Source organism: Cetorhinus maximus, chromosome 31 (assembly GCF_964194155.1).
Source record: "Cetorhinus maximus chromosome 31, sCetMax3.hap1.1, whole genome shotgun sequence".
In the NCBI taxonomy this organism is placed as follows: Eukaryota; Metazoa; Chordata; class Chondrichthyes; order Lamniformes; family Cetorhinidae; genus Cetorhinus; species Cetorhinus maximus.
In genome coordinates this window covers 3,317,966-3,334,207 of record NC_135909.1, presented here as the reverse complement: position 1 = coordinate 3,334,207, position 16,242 = coordinate 3,317,966, and the positions used below count along the sequence as shown (strand labels likewise).

At 47.9% G+C, this 16,242-nt stretch overlaps 1 protein-coding gene across 1 annotated transcript in view; it reads right to left on the bottom strand.

Annotated features, from left to right (window-relative positions):
- LOC144670381 (solute carrier family 22 member 6-A-like) overlaps window positions 1–10,029 on the bottom strand; it is a 32,410-nt gene extending 22,381 nt beyond the window's left edge. Inside the window, exons 1-3 of the mRNA XM_078532862.1 lie at window positions 9,628–10,029; window positions 7,762–7,865; window positions 882–1,036 (exon numbers count right to left, since the gene is read on the bottom strand). Of these exons, the coding sequence (XP_078388988.1) occupies window positions 882–1,036; window positions 7,762–7,865; window positions 9,628–10,029 (661 nt within the window). The remainder of the gene's footprint in view (window positions 1–881; window positions 1,037–7,761; window positions 7,866–9,627) is intronic.
- Between the last annotated feature and the right edge of the window lie 6,213 nt (window positions 10,030–16,242).

Sequence of the window (16,242 nt, the reverse complement as noted above, 5' to 3'; positions counted from 1 at the left end):
TGTTTTCTAGAAGAAGCTGTGGATCACCCATATATAGCATGGGCTAACAATTTACGTTTTGGAGAGCCATAGCTCAGATAATTGGAAACTTCAGACAAGCGAGGGATCAGAGATTGTGGCCCCACCCCACTTTCTTTGGGCAGAGTACAAGAGAACAAGGTTAGTTGATGAGGTCTTCGGAGAGAGAGGTCAGACCTAGGCAGCTTACTTAAAGAATGAAACCAAAGAGCTCAGTGTAGAATAATTCAGTACTTAGTATATGATAGAGATGGTGGAAATGTCACTGGACTTGTAATACGGAGGCCCAGGCTGAGGCTCTGGGGATATGGGTTCAAATCCCACCACGGCAGCTGGTAGAATTTGAATTCAATTCATAAAAATCTAGGATTGAAAGTTATGGCAGCTATCATCAGTAGTCGTAAAAAGCCAAGTGGCTGTGTCATTCATTGGTTGTTGTAACCCATCTGGATAAGGATGGCAGATTGCCTTCCTTCCCTAAAGGGCATTAGTGAACCAGACGGGTTCATGAATGTCCTTTAGGGAAGGAAATCTGCTGTCCTTACCCGGTCTGGCCTACACGTGACTCCAGACCCACAGCAATGTGGTTGACTCTTGACTGCCCTTGGAAATGGCCGAGCGAGACACTCAGTTCAAGGGGCAATCAGGGATGGGCAACAAATGCTGGTCTTGCCAGAGAGGCCCACATCCCTTGAAAGAATATGCTAGCCAGCAGAGTGTGTTGTGGCCACTGTCATTGCTTTATCCATCTTACTGCTGAGGTGGTGTGGGTGTTTTGTATTTGAAGGCACCCTCGGAGGTTCTGGGTGCCTGCGGTAACGACACGAGGCAACTACAAAAAAAGCACAAGACGTTTCACTCACTGAGGGAGAAAGTGTTAAGTAAGATTCCAGATGTTGCCATTCCGCAGAGGAACCTCCAGAAGCAGAACAGGGGGTAGGAGGTGGAGAAAGCCCCGCACGTCCCAGTGGTTGCCAACTGGAAGTAGCTCCAGAGTAAGAGAGTCCTCCGCCCAAACCTAACAATAAAAAACATTAGGCAAAATGAACCTTTACTATTACATGTTAAACAGTGTGATATAACAATATCGGTGAGGCGTTCATCTGTTTATATCTCTTGATTATTGTTTGGAGCATGTTTGATTCAGTGTTTAATTAGTCTTGTACAGAACCTCTGCAGCTTGTAGAGATGTAAATACCAGCTATCAGCAAACACACAGTGAGCCAGCACTGAACTGTTACAGCAAGAGCAACCTTTCCCCACCTTCCCCCACCCCCTAATTTCCTGAATGCTGGGCCAACGCTTCCACTGAACGCAACCTGGCACCTTGAGCAAGTGGCCAACCTTAGGCCTGAATGTACGTCAGGGTGGGAGGGCTCTGGGCCTTAGACAAAATGGCACCAGAGCCCTAAATCCAGAAGTCCCGCCCCCAGAACCCAGCATCCGCCATTTTCGCTGGGGTTGGGGAATAGGGGCAAGGGTGTATTTTGCCCCTCTTCTGTTCAGAGAGGCAGCTGCAGATTTAAAAGTGCACCTGCCTTCACTCAGAGTCAATTTAGGTCACCCACCTTTCTGAAGCACGACCCGTGGGCTTTAGGCATTTGAGGAAAAGGAGGTCTAAGCCTGCCGCAGTTCTTTGGAGAATAAGGTACCCCGTCCCATCACCAAGACCGCTTACTACTTCTTCATGATCTTTCCATGCCTGGTCCTGTCTTCCCTCCACGGCCACGGAAGCACCTATCCACAATGTTGTCATTCTAGATGCAGTCTCCCCACTCTCCTCCTTGTCCATCCCACATCCTTCACCATAATTTTGTTCACAACACTTATTCTGTCCCACAGTAAGTCCCACTCACCCATCACCCCATCCTTGTTGACTTACATTGACTCCCTGTCACCCAGTACAGTGAATTTTTTCTTTATCTTTGTTAAAAACAAAAAGCTAAAAGCTACTGCGGATGCTGGAAATCCAAAACAAAAACAGAATTACCTGGAAAAACTCAGCAGGTCTGGCAGCATCGGTGGAGAAGAAATCAGTTAACGTTTCGAGCCTTCACGACCCTTCGGCAGAACTGAAGCATATTTAGGAGAAAGGAGAAATATAAGCTGGTTTAAGGTGGAGGGGCGGGGGGAGAGAGAAGCTGAGGGTGTGGTGATTGTGGAGATAAGCAAGCAGTGATAGGAGCAGATAATCAAAAGATGTCACAGACAAAAGGATCAAAGAGGTGTTGAAGGTGGTGATATTTGTCTAAGAAAAGTGCTAATTAAGAATGGAAGACAGGACACTCAAAGTACAGCTCTAGTGGGGGTGGGGTGGAAAGACTAACAAGGTTTAGTTTTAGATTTAAAAATAATGGAAATAGGTGGGGAAAGAAGAATCTATATAAATTATTGAAAAAAAAGGGGAGGGGGGAGAAACGGGGTGGGGATGGGGGGAGGGGGAGTTTAAGATCTAAAGTTGTTGAATTCAATATTCAGCCCGGAAGGCTGTAAAGTGCCTAGTCGGAAGATGAGGTGCTGTTCCTCCAGTTTGCGTTGGGCTTCACTGGAACAATGCAGCAGGCCAAGGACAGACATGTGGGCAAGAGAGCAGGGTGGAGTGTTAAAATGGCAAGCGACAGGGAGGTTTGGGTCTTTCTTGCGGACAGACCGCAGGTGTTCTGCAAAACGGTCGCCCAGTTTGCGTTTGGTCTCTCCAATGTAGAGGAGACCGCATTGGGAGCAACAAATGCAGTAGACTAAGTTAGGGGAAATGCAAGTGAAATGCTGCTTCACTTGAAAGGAGTGTTTGGGCCCTTGGACGGTGAGGAGAGAGGAAGTGAAGGGGCAGGTGTTGCATCTTCTGCGTGGGCATGGGGAGGTGCCATAGGTGGGGGTTGAGGAGTAGGGGGTGATGGAGGAGTGGACCAGGGTGTCCCGGAGGGAACAATCCCTACGGAATGCCGTCAGGGGGGGTGAAGGGAAGATGTATTTGGTGGTGGCATCATGCTGGAGTTGGCGGAAATGGCGGAGGATGATCCTTTGAATGCGGAGGCTGGTGGGGTGATAAGTGAGGACAAGGGAGACCCTATCATGTTTCTGGGAAGGAGGAGAAGGTGTGAAGGAGGATGCGCGGGATATGGGCCGGTCACGGTTGAGGGCCCTGTCAACGACCGTGGATGGAAAACCTCGGTTAAGGAAGAAGGAGGACATGTCAGAGGAGCTGTTTTTGAAGGTAGCGTCATCAGAACAGATGCGACGGAGGCGAAGGAACTGAGAGAATGGGATGGAGTCTTTACAGGAAGCGGGGTGTGAGGAGCTGTAGTCGAGGTAGCTGTGGGAGTCGGTAGGCTTGTAATGGATATTGGTGGACAGTCTATCATCAGAAATTGAGACAGAGAGGTCAAGGAAGGGAAGAGAAGTGTCAGAGATGGACCATGTGAAAATGACAAAATCAAAATCTTTGTCTTTGTCTTCATATCTCTCTATGCCACCATTTCGAACTGTCTGTGCAACCTCGTGTGGTGTGAAGTTGTTCCTTATACTCATTGATCATCCCACCCTGGCCTTTTCTACATTCCCTCCGCCTTTCCCTTTGACCCGTTAAGCCACCTTGACCCTACCCTTTGGAATCTCCCTTCTAAACCCCTTCACCTCTATGATAAAAACACTTAAGTGCTGGAAAAACACTCAGCAGGTCTGGCAGCATCTGTGGAGAGAGAAACAGAGTTAACATTAGTATTGCTGAAAAAAGAGATTTTTTGTTGAAGCATTTTGTCTTGCACTCATCAGGACAATTCACAAGAATACCAAATATAAAGGGAACAACAACTTATGTGGTACGTGAATTTCAGTACCATAGTGATGCTAGATGTGTAAGCCGTACATCCCAAAGACTGGCAGATCATATCAAACAGCATGTCTCAGCCACTGTTCACAATGGGCAAGGTATGGACCGTACCCAACCAGCCTGTGCTTGTAAAACTCAAAGCACAATGCCCAACATTGGGCAGGATCTTCCCCCCGTTGGGGTCGAAGTTGAAAGGCGGGCGCACACAGATGCACTTCTGATCGGCGACCCCGATTGGGGGCGCGGCGCCATTTTACGTGGGCGGGCCAATTAAGGCCCGTCCAGCGTGATGTCTGCACAGAAGTGCTATGCGCTCCCTGTGCGGGCGGGGGGGGGGATCCCAAAAGCGAGAGTGCGCTCTTTTGCGCATGCGCACGATAGAGCGCACTCATCTCCCTGAGACTAAGTGCAGCCTCAGGGAGATCGGCTCTAAATGTCAAAAAGCTAAAAATAGAAAAATAAAATTTCCCTAACAATACCCCTCATGTGACACTGCCACATGAGTTGGGACATGTCCATAATTTTTACAAAAACTTTATTAAAATTTTTAAAAACCTACATGAAACCTCATCCCGCCCGTGGATGAGGTTTCATGCTTTTTCTAATTTGTGCCGGGGCTCCTGGCCTGCCCGCCAACCTTAAGGTCGAACGGGCAGGTCCTTTAATTACTTAATTGACTCTGTCAATGGCCTCAATTGGTCATTGACAGGTCGGCAGGCGCGCAGCTGATTTTGCTGCGCCCCCGCCTTCCTGAAAATTTAAGTGGGGCGCGGTGACGTCAGGGGTTCCGCGTCATTTTACGTGTCGGCGAGTGGGCCCCCCCCCCCCACTCACCACGCGTAATATCCTGTGCATTAGGTGTGACTCCGTGATTGGACAACGTTTGCTAAATAATCCTCAGTGTGCTAAGAATTACGATGACAACCAATTTAAGATTGTCAGTTGGGCTCGCAGTGTGGCACATTTGCGTGTACCGGAAGCTACATATATTAATAAACGGGGCTCTGTTCTTTGCAGACAGAATGAACATGTACACACATTGCACCTGTTTCAGCTAAACTAAATAAATGACAGCCATTCACTGACTCATTCCTCAGGGCAATGCCTTGACCAATCAGAGTCAAGTTGCCTGGCTTAAATTTCAAACAATGCTTCACAGTTAACTTTCAGTCACCATGACAATGCCTCTACCAATCAGAGTCCACTTGACAACCCTGTCTGCAAAGAACAGGGCCCTGTGCACTAATATATGTAGCTTCTAGTACATGCAAATGCACCACACTGTGAACCCAACTGACAATCTTAAATTGGTTGTCAGTGTGGTTCTTAGCACTCTCTTCTCATAAAGTATAAATTGTTGTTCCCTTTACATTTGGCATTCTTGCGAATTGTCCTGATGAGTGCAAGGCAAAAAGCTTTGACAAAAAAATCTCTTTTTTCAGCAATACTCAAATTCTGTACAACCAGACAACTAAGATTAACTTTTTGAGTCTGATATGACTCTTCTTTAGAGCTGAAGAGAGACTGAAATGTGATGGGCTTTATGCTGATGTAAAAGGTGGTGGGGGGGTGGTCAGATGGAGCAAAAAGGGAAGATCAGGGACAGATTAGAGGACACGGAAGACTAAATTACAAAGATATCGTGGAACAAAAGGCAAAGAGACTGGAAATGGTAGTAGTAAAGGAATAAAACATTGGTCCAGAGCAGGTGTTAATAGCAGAATAAAGGTCACCACTGTCTGAAAGCAAAATAGCAGAGTGTGTTAATAGTAGAAAAAAGGACATTGCTGTTTGAACGCAAAACATGAGAATAAGATACAGACTAGCACTAGGGGTAAAAATACAAAATGGAGGACAGAGTTCATGGTCTGAAGTTGTTGAACTCAATGTTGAGTCCAGAAGGCTGTGAAGTACCTAATCCCTTCACCTCTATAGGGTTGGTAACCTAGCAGTTATGTTACTGCAGTAGTAATCCAGTTCAGATGCTATCATGGCAATTCGAGGATTTGAAAAGAGACGCTGGTGTCAGTAAAGGTCACCATGAAGCTGGTGAATTGTTGTACAATCCCCAACTGGTCCATTAATGCCCTGCAGAGAAAGAAACCTCCTGTCCTTATCCGGTTTGATGTGATTCCAGTGTGGTTGACTCTTAACTGCCCTCTGAATTGGCCTAGCGAGTCCCTCAGTTGTATCAAACCACTACAGACCGTAATGAGGATAGTACCACATGGATTGCATTGGTTTAAGAAGGCGACTCACCACCAGCTTCTCAGAGCAACTGGGAATGGATATTAAATACCAGGCTTGCCCACAACTCCCGCGTCCTGAGAATGAATTCACAGAAATACTCTTCTCTCTTTTGTTAATGAGCTTCCCAAAAACCGAGCTTCAGGTGCCCACCTCTGACTCTCCCACCGTGACCCGTTATCTGTTCCTTTCATCTATTTTTCTCTCCTGCCGTAAAGCGATTCAGGATGTTTCCGACATTGAAAGTTCAGTACAATGCATGCTACAGCTCACTGGGATCTTCTTCCCTCCTTTGACTGGAGTACGTCACAAGGGAGGCAGGGCCTATCACAGAAATGTGGTGCCATCCCTGGTTGATCTGCTGGGCCATTTTGGAGGCGAGGCGCCAAGGGCAGGCATGTGCATTGGGAGGCGGAATTTAGCTAGGACAGAGGTGTTAAGAAAAAAGCAGAAATTGTTGTAAAACAATTCTGGGGCCTCCCCTTTGGTTGGGTGCAAGGCTGTTCCCTGAGAGTCCACCTGGTCCACCCAGAGTATAAAACACTCAGGGGCTGTTATCATCAGTAAACATGCCGGATGTCTGAGTGTAACAGGCATCATTGCATCCAACATGCAAAGGATACAAATTACAACAGCCATTTTGGATCTGGGGGGTTCCAGGATACATAGGCAGCAGTAGCATAGTACTAAGGTTGCGAAATAAGAGCAGAAGTGGGCTATTCGGCCTCTTGAGCCTGCTCCGCCATTCAATAAGATCATGGCTGATCTGTTTGTGTTTCGAGTTCCACATTCCCGTCTACCCCCGATAACCTTTGATCCCCTTGCCTAACAAGAACCTATCTACCTCCGCCTTAAAAATATTCAGTGACCCCGCCTCCACCGCCTTCTGAGGCAGACAGTTCCAAAGTCGCACAACCCTCTGAGAGGAAAATATTTATCCTCATCTCTGTCCTAAAATTTTAAAACAGTGACCCCCCCTAGTTCTGAACTCACCCACAAGAGGAAACATCCTTTCCACGTCCACCTTGTCAAGACTGTTCAGGATCTTGTACACTTCAATCAAATCACCCCTCGCTCTTCTAAACTCCAGTGGAAACAAGCCCAGTCTGTCCAACCTTTCCTCATAAGACAGCCCACTCATTCCAGGTATCAATCTAGTAAACCTCCTCTGAGGTTCACTAGATTGATACCTGCCTTCAATGCATCACAGTCATCACATGACCTTCCCTCACACGCCAGCCATTAGGTGGCCAACCTATCCATCCTTGTGACATACGGCCTTCCTACACCAATTGGAAAGCAAAAAGCGTCATTGCCCAGTTGGATGACGCTTGACTGTCAGCCAAACAGCCTTTTCCCCACCCCTCCCATTTTCAATATTTTTATAGCTGGTGAAGAGAAATATTGAAAGAAGAAACAATTTTTTTTAATGTCCTGATGATTTTTCTCCAGGGCTGCCACACAGCTGTGTCCTGGAGATTGATCGTCAATTCCTGGAGACTCCAGGCCAGTCTTGGAGGGGCTGGCAACGCTAGATAGTACAGCCAAGGATTTCCCAGCACCACTTGCTGAAAAATTGGGCAGGGAATGGTGTCAATTCCAGAGATCCTGGGCCAACACACCAACTGGACAGTACAGCGTAATCTAACACACCCTGCCCCTCTTACTTGTCCGAAAGTCTGCCCAGTATTATGGCTCCCATCAGCAAGCCAGCCATGTAAACTGATTGCGAGATCCATTTCATAGATTTCTGATCACACACCAGGTCCCACTGTCAAAACAAGAATGGAGCCGATAGTTATTGAGAAATAAAAAAAAGACAAACAGTACTGTTCTGCAAACACATCATCACACCCAACCGACGTTGTACAAGGAAATTTTACTTTTTCACCTTATAACTGTAAGGAATCAATTTATTCACCAGATTTAGAGTAGATACGAACATATGAATTAGGAGCAAGAGTAGGCCATTCAGCACCTTGAGCCTATTCCGCCATTCAATAAATCATGGCCTACCTGATTGTTGTGGCCTCAACTCTACATTCTGCCTACCCCCGGTAACCTTTGACCCCTTTGTTAGTCAAGAATCTATCTACCTCTGCCTTAAAAATGTTTAGTGACCCTGCCTCCACTGCTCTCTGGGGAAGAGAGTTCCAAAGATGCACGCTCGACCCTCTGAGAGAAAAAAAAATTCTTCCCATCTCTGTCTTAAACGGGAGGCCCTTTATTTTCGAACCGTGTCCCCTGGTTCTAGTTATTAAAAGGAGGCTCGCACGTCTGGCTTGAAGTGCCAATGTTTACATTGTTCTACAAAAGACAAAAAGTGCATATTTGCAAGCGAGAGAGATCCCAGTGACCCACTTTAAAAAAATATTCATGGGACGTGGGTGTGGCTGGCATTTATTGCCCATCCCTAATTGCCCTTGTTCAGAGGGCATTTAAGAGTTGACCACATTGTTGTGGGTCTGGAGTCACATGGAGGATGGACCGGGTAAGGACAGCAGATTTCCTTCTCTAAAGGGGACATTAGTGAACCAGATGGGGTTTTTACAACATTGACAATGGTTTCATGGACTTTTAGTCCCAGATTTTTATTGAATTCAAAATGCCACCATCTGCTGTGGCGGGATTCCAACCCAGGTCCCCAGAGCATTACCCTGGGTCCAGCGACAATACTACTAGGCCACTGCCTCCCCCTGTTCTCTCCCTTGTGGCTTCAAAGAGGAGCTTGAGGTTCACATCACTGAATCGAGGGGGCCGCCCTGCTCCGGGATCCTGACCGCGGCCTCCGCTGAGACATCGTTCCAACGGCAGCCAACCCCAGTGGAGCAGCAGCCACGATAATGCATGATTCGGGCCTTCATTGCAACCCTGCCTCTTATTCCTGGCCCCCTACAGCCGCCAATTGGCTGTCGAACCCATCGCCAGACCGACCAAGGAGGCACCCCCCCATCAGAATTGGGACCAGCGACTGTTTTCCACCCCCCACCGCCCGAGGAGCTCCCTTGGCTGCTCTACCCTCTCCCTGTAACAGAGCTGTTGTCGGGCTACCCACTGAGATTAGCCGATTCAATGCAAAAAGGAAGGATGGAATCTTCTCGTCTTTATGGCTTATTACCACACCAGCGATCACTTTACCCTTTGGGCTGAAGCTGGGGTAAACCATAGCAATGCACATGAGAATTTAAAAATATAAACAGTGCCGTTCTGCAAACACATCATCACGCCCAACAGATGTTGTACAGGGAAATTTTACTTTTTCACCTTCTAACTGCAGAGAATCACAATTTATTCACCAGCAACTAGAGTAGGTAAGAACGTATGAATTAGGAGCAGGAGTAGGCCATTCGGCCCCTTGAGCCTGCTCCGCCATTCAATAAGATCATGCACATATTCCCAGATGTTTGGATGGAAACTCCTCATGGATGTGAGGTTATCCCAGTGTATGCCGATCCATTCACAGACCTTCCTTCAGGTCCACGTTACACACAATGTTCTTGAAACCTTTAGCAAACAGACATTCTCACGTGTACCTCTGTGACAACTGTGGTTTTGAACTTGGAGCGGTCGTACGTCCACCCGTCAGTGCATATCTGCGTGTCGTACTTGGTCGTGTTTCGCCAGGTCGCGTTGGGGTCCAGCAGGTGCCACTGAGGCGAGGAATACACACGGCATTGCTCCAGCTCCTGATTCTGGTCCAGAGGGATGAAAGCGCGGAGAAGCTCCTCTGCCTGCAGTGTGGTTGTAGCGTTGGCGGGACCCGAGCCGTTCATTTCCAAGCGGACCCGGCAGTGATGGTCGGGTACAGCAGCCACAAAGTTCTGAAGCAGGTTGTGCATAGTCAAGATCAAAGTTGGGCATGCCAGTAAGGAAACGTAGATGATTTGGAATTTTCCAGTGCCGCCAACATCCTCCAAGATGTCACCGAAGCTCATGACTGCGGCTTAGCGATGGAGACACTGTTGGAGGAATGACTGTTACTGACCGAGAGATTGTGACACTGACGGAGAGTCTGATGCCGAGACAGTGTGCCTTGGGCTGAACTGATCATTAATCCATACATTGAGTAATGTTTAATCAGGTGATAACAGAGTTACTTTTTCACTCTAACTTGATAAACCTGGTTTAATGAGTTTGGACACTATGAGAGGAAGCCCATGTGGGTTTTTGGGAGAGTGAGTGGTCAATTCAATGGTGCACTTGTCACCAACATTTATAAAGTCTCATCAATCAATTTCCTGAAATAGACAAAGTACCACCTTCTCAGTGTCCTCACTCACCAGTGGCCCTGTCTTTCCAGAAGTATTTCAGGTCAAAACAACTGAAGTAGCTGAAATCAAAACAGATGGAGGGGGAGAAAAATGATTGAAGCATCATCTGTTGAAGCTGTTTGCAACTGGATGTAAGGATAGTGAAACTTTTTACCGGCCTCAGTCTTCCTATAATCAGTAGACTCCTAAAACCCAAGCTTGTGGCTGGATTTTATAGCTCTACTGGGGATGGTTGGCAGTTATTGGCAGTAAAATTGGTCTTTGGTGTGTGTGGGACCCGTACCCCAATGAGAGTCAGTGTGTGTGGGATCCGTACCCCAGTGAGAGTTACTGTGTGTGTGGGACCCATACCCCAGTGAGAGTCAGTTTGTGTGGGACCCGTACCCCAGTGAGAGTCAGTGTGTGTGGGACCCGTACCCCAGTGAGCATCAATGTGTGTGGAATCATACCCCAGTGAGAGTCAGTGAGTGTGGGACCCGTAACCCAGTGAGAGTCAGTGTGTGTGTGACCCATACCCCAGTGAGAGTCAGTGAGTGTGGGTCCTGTACCCCAGTGAGCATCAATGTGTGTGGAATCATACCCCAGTGAGAGTCAGTGTGTGTGGGACCCGTACCCCAGTGAGAGTCAGTGTGTGTGGAACCCGTACCCCAGTGAGAGTCAGTGAGTGTGGGACCCGTACCCCAGTGAGAGTCAGTGTGTGTGGGTCCCGTGCCCCAGTGAGAGTCACTGTGTGTGGGACCCGTACCCCAGTGAGAGTCAGTTTGTGTGGGACCCGTACCCCAGTGAGAGTCAGTGTGTGTGGGACCCGTACCCCAGTGAGCATCAATGTGTGTGGAATCATACCCCCGTGAGAGTCAGTGTGTGTGGGACCCGTACCCCAGTGAGAGTCAGTGTGTGTGGAACCCGTACCCCAGTGAGAGTCAGAGAGTGTGGGACCCGTACCCCAGTGAGAGTCAGTGTGTGTGGGTCCCGTGCCCCAGTGAGAGTCAGTGTGTGTGGGACCCGTACCCCAGTGAGAGTCAGTTTGTGTGGGACCCGTACCCCAGTGAGAGTCAGTGTGTGTGGGACCCGTACCCCAGTGAGCATCAATGTGTGTGGAATCATACCCCAGTGAGAGTCAGAGTGTGTGGGACCCGTACCCCAGTGAGAGTCAGTGTGTGTGGAACCCGTACCCCAGTGAGCATCAATGTGTGTGGAATCATACCCCAGTGAGAGTCAATGTGTGTGGGACCCGTAACCCAGTGAGAGTCGGTGTGTGTGTGACCCATACCCCAGTGAGAGTCAGTGAGTGTGGGTCCTGTACCCCAGTGAGCATCAATGTGTGTGGAATCATACCCCAGTGAGAGTCAGTGTGTGTGGGACCAGTACCCCAGTGAGAGTCAGTGTGTGTGGAACCCGTAGCCCAGTGAGAGTCAGTGAGTGTGGGACCCGTACCCCAGTGAGAGTCAGTGTGTGTGGGACCAGTACCCCAGTGAGAGTCAGTGTGTGTGGAACCCGTACCCCAGTGAGAGTCAGTGTGTGTGGAACCCGTACCCCAGTGAGAGTTAGTGTGCATAGGACCTGTACCCCAGTGAGAGTCAGTATTTTTGGAACCCGTACCCGACTGAGAGTCAATGTGTGTGGAACCCATATCCCATTGAGAGTCAGTGAATGTGGAACCCATACCCCAGTGAGAGTCAGTGTGTGTGTGGGCACCTTCTAGATCTCAATTGAGGCCCTTAAGTGGCCAATTAATGGTCAAGTTGGTGGGGGCTGGAGGGGGTGCATCCTTTTCAGGCCCCCTGTACCCATCGGGCCATCCCGCACCCCGCCACCCCACCCCAGGTCTTGCCAGCTCCATGTTCACCCTCCACCTCCCACCCTGTCCACCCTGGCACTGCTCCCCACTACCCCCCTCCCCCATTTGCCACCACCCCCCCCAACTTGCTGGGGGCCTGCCAGCCTGGCCTGGACTTTCTTCAAAGCCTGAGCTCCTCGCTGAATTCCTTCTTCAGGACTGGCTGCAATCCCAGTATGAGCAGCTAATATTGTGTAGTTAGAATACGAGAGCAAAAAGAGTCCAGAGTTGAACGGCGTAATATAGCAAAAACAGTGAAGGGTTAGGAATGCCCCCACGGAGGGAAGCTAGAGTTGAGAGAAACGTTGCAAGGCGAGATGTTTTGGCTTGTATCTGATGTGAGAGGTATTTGAAGCACTCCACACTCACGGAAAGAACATTCAGCTCCTGGACAGCATTAGGGTTTTAGACGAGGAGGTTGGCGAGACCGGATTAGACCTTGGCACACAGGAAACCCAACCTCCCGGTGGAGCAATACAGGAGATAATGGAGTCCGGAGGTCGACTGAGTCCAAAAAAAGTTAATAGATTAAACAAGGTATTTAACCCCCATAGGTGAATTCCTGCTGCTTATACCGTCATAGATGGCATTGCTGGAGTAACGTAAGGTGATGATTGAAGGATATCGCACTTGTCCACTGCGCATTAAAGTGCTTTTGTTGGCTTGTGACTTTCTTTTCCCAATACCACATTATTGACAGTGCACTAAAGGCAGTGAAAGCACTTTTTATGGCAAAACACAGGTAATTTTCAGTATTCTGGTTACAATTCTTTCACAGGATGTGGGCGTCGCTGGCAAGGCCAGCATTTGTTGCCCATCCCTAATTGCCCTTGAACTAAGTGGCATGCTCAGCCATTTCGGGGGGCAGTTAAGAGTCAGCCACATTGCTGTGGGCCTGGAGTCACATGTAGGCCAGACCGGGTAAGGACGGCAGATTTCCTTCCCTAATGGGGACATTAGTGAACCAGATGGGGTTTTTACAACAATTGATGATAGTTTCATGGTCACCATTACTGAGACTCGCTTTATAATTCCTGATTTACTAATTGAATTTAAATTCCACCAGCTGCTGTGGTGGGATTTGAACCCATGTCCCCAGAGCATTAGCTTGGACTTCTAGATTCCTAGTACCAGTGACATTACCAATATACCACCATCTCTTAAGTAAATTTAAAGTAATTGGTAGAAGGATTAGCAGGGAGTTGAGGACAAGTCTTTTACCTGGAGAATGGTAGGGCTGGAACTCACTGCCTGAAAAGTTGCTAGAGGCAAAAACTCTCATCACAGTTACTGCCTTTTGTCATAGTTACTTCCCACGACACAACTTTATCCTGCTTTCTTCACTTTCCCGCAGCTGTTCTCTACATTTATTTCTACTTTTACTCTTTCATGGGATGTGGGCATCGTTGGCTAGGTCAGCATTTATTGCCCACCCTTAACTGCCCCTTGAGAAGGTGGTGTTGAGTTGCCTTCTTGAACCCGCTGCAGCCCATGTGGTGTAGGTACACCCACAGTGCTGTTAGGGAGGGGGTTCCAGGATTTTGACCCAGCGACGGTGAAGGAACGGCCGATATATTTCCAAGTCAGGATGGCGAGTGGCTTGGAGGGGAACTTTCAGGTGGTGGTGTTCCCCATGTGTCTGTTACCCTTGTCCTTCTGAGTGGTGGAGGTTGCAGGTTTGGAAGGGGCCAAGGATTACACCAATTTTCTGAATTGACCTCTTCGTTCAAGTTTCTGCTCAAGATCATTTGCGTGATTACCGACGGAAAATCATCCCTGACTCAATGCAACCGGGCAGTGTTTTAGAGTGTAATTTTTATTAAAAAATTATTTGCATGAAAAGATATTTAATATCTGCGTTGTAACCTGGTGCAATTTGATTGATACAAGTGAAAATAGGTTTATCACAAAACATCTTTAATCAATCCATCACCTCAGAATAACCTGATTTGAAGTAATTAAGGACCAAAGCTATACAGAGCCACTTAGTAGTAAGATTTTCATAAATTAAACGTCATTTGATATTTAATGTCTTTTAAAAGGTGCTTACTGATGCCAAAAGAATTAATTTTAACAGACCCCCCCGAAGAACCACAAAGGGGTGCAATTGACAGAAATAAAAAAACAAACTTCTGCAGACGCTGGAGACCTGAAATAAAAGTTTCAGATAAACTCAGGAGGTCCGGCAGCATCCGCGGAGAGAGGAGCAGAGTTAAACGTTTAAAGTCCAACGTGACTCTTAATTCATCGGAACTCTTGCTGTTCAGTTGGCCAATTGGCAGTAAACTGAACTTCTCCCTGGTTATTATTTCGATCTGCTGCACATGGTCAGATTTATTGGCAGGGCCAGATCCTGACGCAATGGCTGGGATTTTTCTGCCTAAAGTCAATGGGCTTTTGGCTGCCTCTCTGAATTTTCTGTCCTGGCCGACGTTCATGAAATTAGTGCAAAGATTGTGGAAACCTGATTTTGCTGAACTTGCGCGTGAGCGTTTGCAATCTTTTGCTATGGTTTGGCTGCCTTTGGGCGAATTAAGCTGTAATATCTAGCGCAAAACCCACCAGGGCCCCTTAGGCAGCACCTTCCAAACCCACGACCATCTAGACGGACAAGGGCAGCCAACACACGGTAACGATACCACTTGGAAGTCCCCCTCCGAGCCACGCACCATCTTGACTTGGAACTATATCGCCGGTTCCTTCACTGTCGCTGGGTCAGAATCGTGGAGCTCCCTCCCTAACAGCACAGTGGGTGAACCTACACCACATGGACTGCAGTGGTTCAAGAAGGCGGCTCACCCCCACCTTCTCAAGGGGCGATTAGGTATGGGAAATAAATGTTGGCCTAGCCAGCGACACCCACATCCTGTGAATTAATATTTAAAAAACTCTACCCCTGTGTGTGTGTGTATATGTGTAACAGCATGCCCATACTCCTTATGATTAAATCTGTCTCAAGTCAGAAAGTTTGAATATTCTGTGGGGCATTGTGCATGACTTGGTTCCAGGCACAGAACCTTGCAAAATTGTTCTTTTTTTTAAATGGAATATTAACTGGACCAAAGTTGGCAAATGCAATTGGCAATAAATGTGTTCTGCCTACATGTGGATGTGTGAGTGACATCAGGAACTATGCTGTTGTCGTATGTCTTTAAGGAATAGCAGCATGACATCACTAGAAGGGAAGTGTGTCATGCGATCCAGTCTTAATTTCACCTTTGCCTTTGGGCAGAGCACTGCTGATGTCTTCCAGCTTTCTACCTTTGTATATCGGTTTTCATGTGCCTAGTCTCAATCAATGAACCCACAACATGTTTATCCAATCCCTTTTTATTAATTGGTTCATAGGATGTAGGTGTCGCTGGTTAGGCCAGCATCTATTGCCCATCCCTAATTGCCCTTGAGAAGGTGGTGGTGAGCTGCCTTCTTGAACCGCTGCAGTCCCTGTGGTTTGTTTCATTGATTCTTTCATGGGATGTGGGCATCACTGGCAGAGCCAGCATTTGCTGCCCATCCCTAATTGCCCTTGAACCGAGTGGGTATTTCAGAGGGCAGTTAAGAGTCAACCACAATGCTATGGGTCTGGAGCCACATATAGGCAAGACCAGGGAAGGATGACAGATTTCCTTCCCTAAAGGACATCCACAGTGCTGTTAGGGTTGGAGTTCCAGGACTTTGACCCAGCGATAGTGAAGGAATGGCCGATATAATTCTAAATCAGGATGGTGAGTGGATTGGAGGGAACCTCCGGGTGATGGTGTTCCCAGGCATCTGCTGCCTTTGACCTTCTACGTAGTAGAGGCCGTGGATTTGGAAGGTACTGTCGAAGGAGCCTTGGTGAATTGCTGCAGTGCATCTTGTAGATGGTACGCACTGCTGTCACTGTGCGTCGGTGGTGGAGGGAATGAATGTTGGTGGATGGGGTACCAATCAAGTGAGCTGCTTTGTCCTGGATAGTGTCAAGATTCTTGAGTGTTGTTGGAGTGTTTGGTGCCTTTATATCACTATAAGAACACGACATATATGTACTTCTGGCTGGA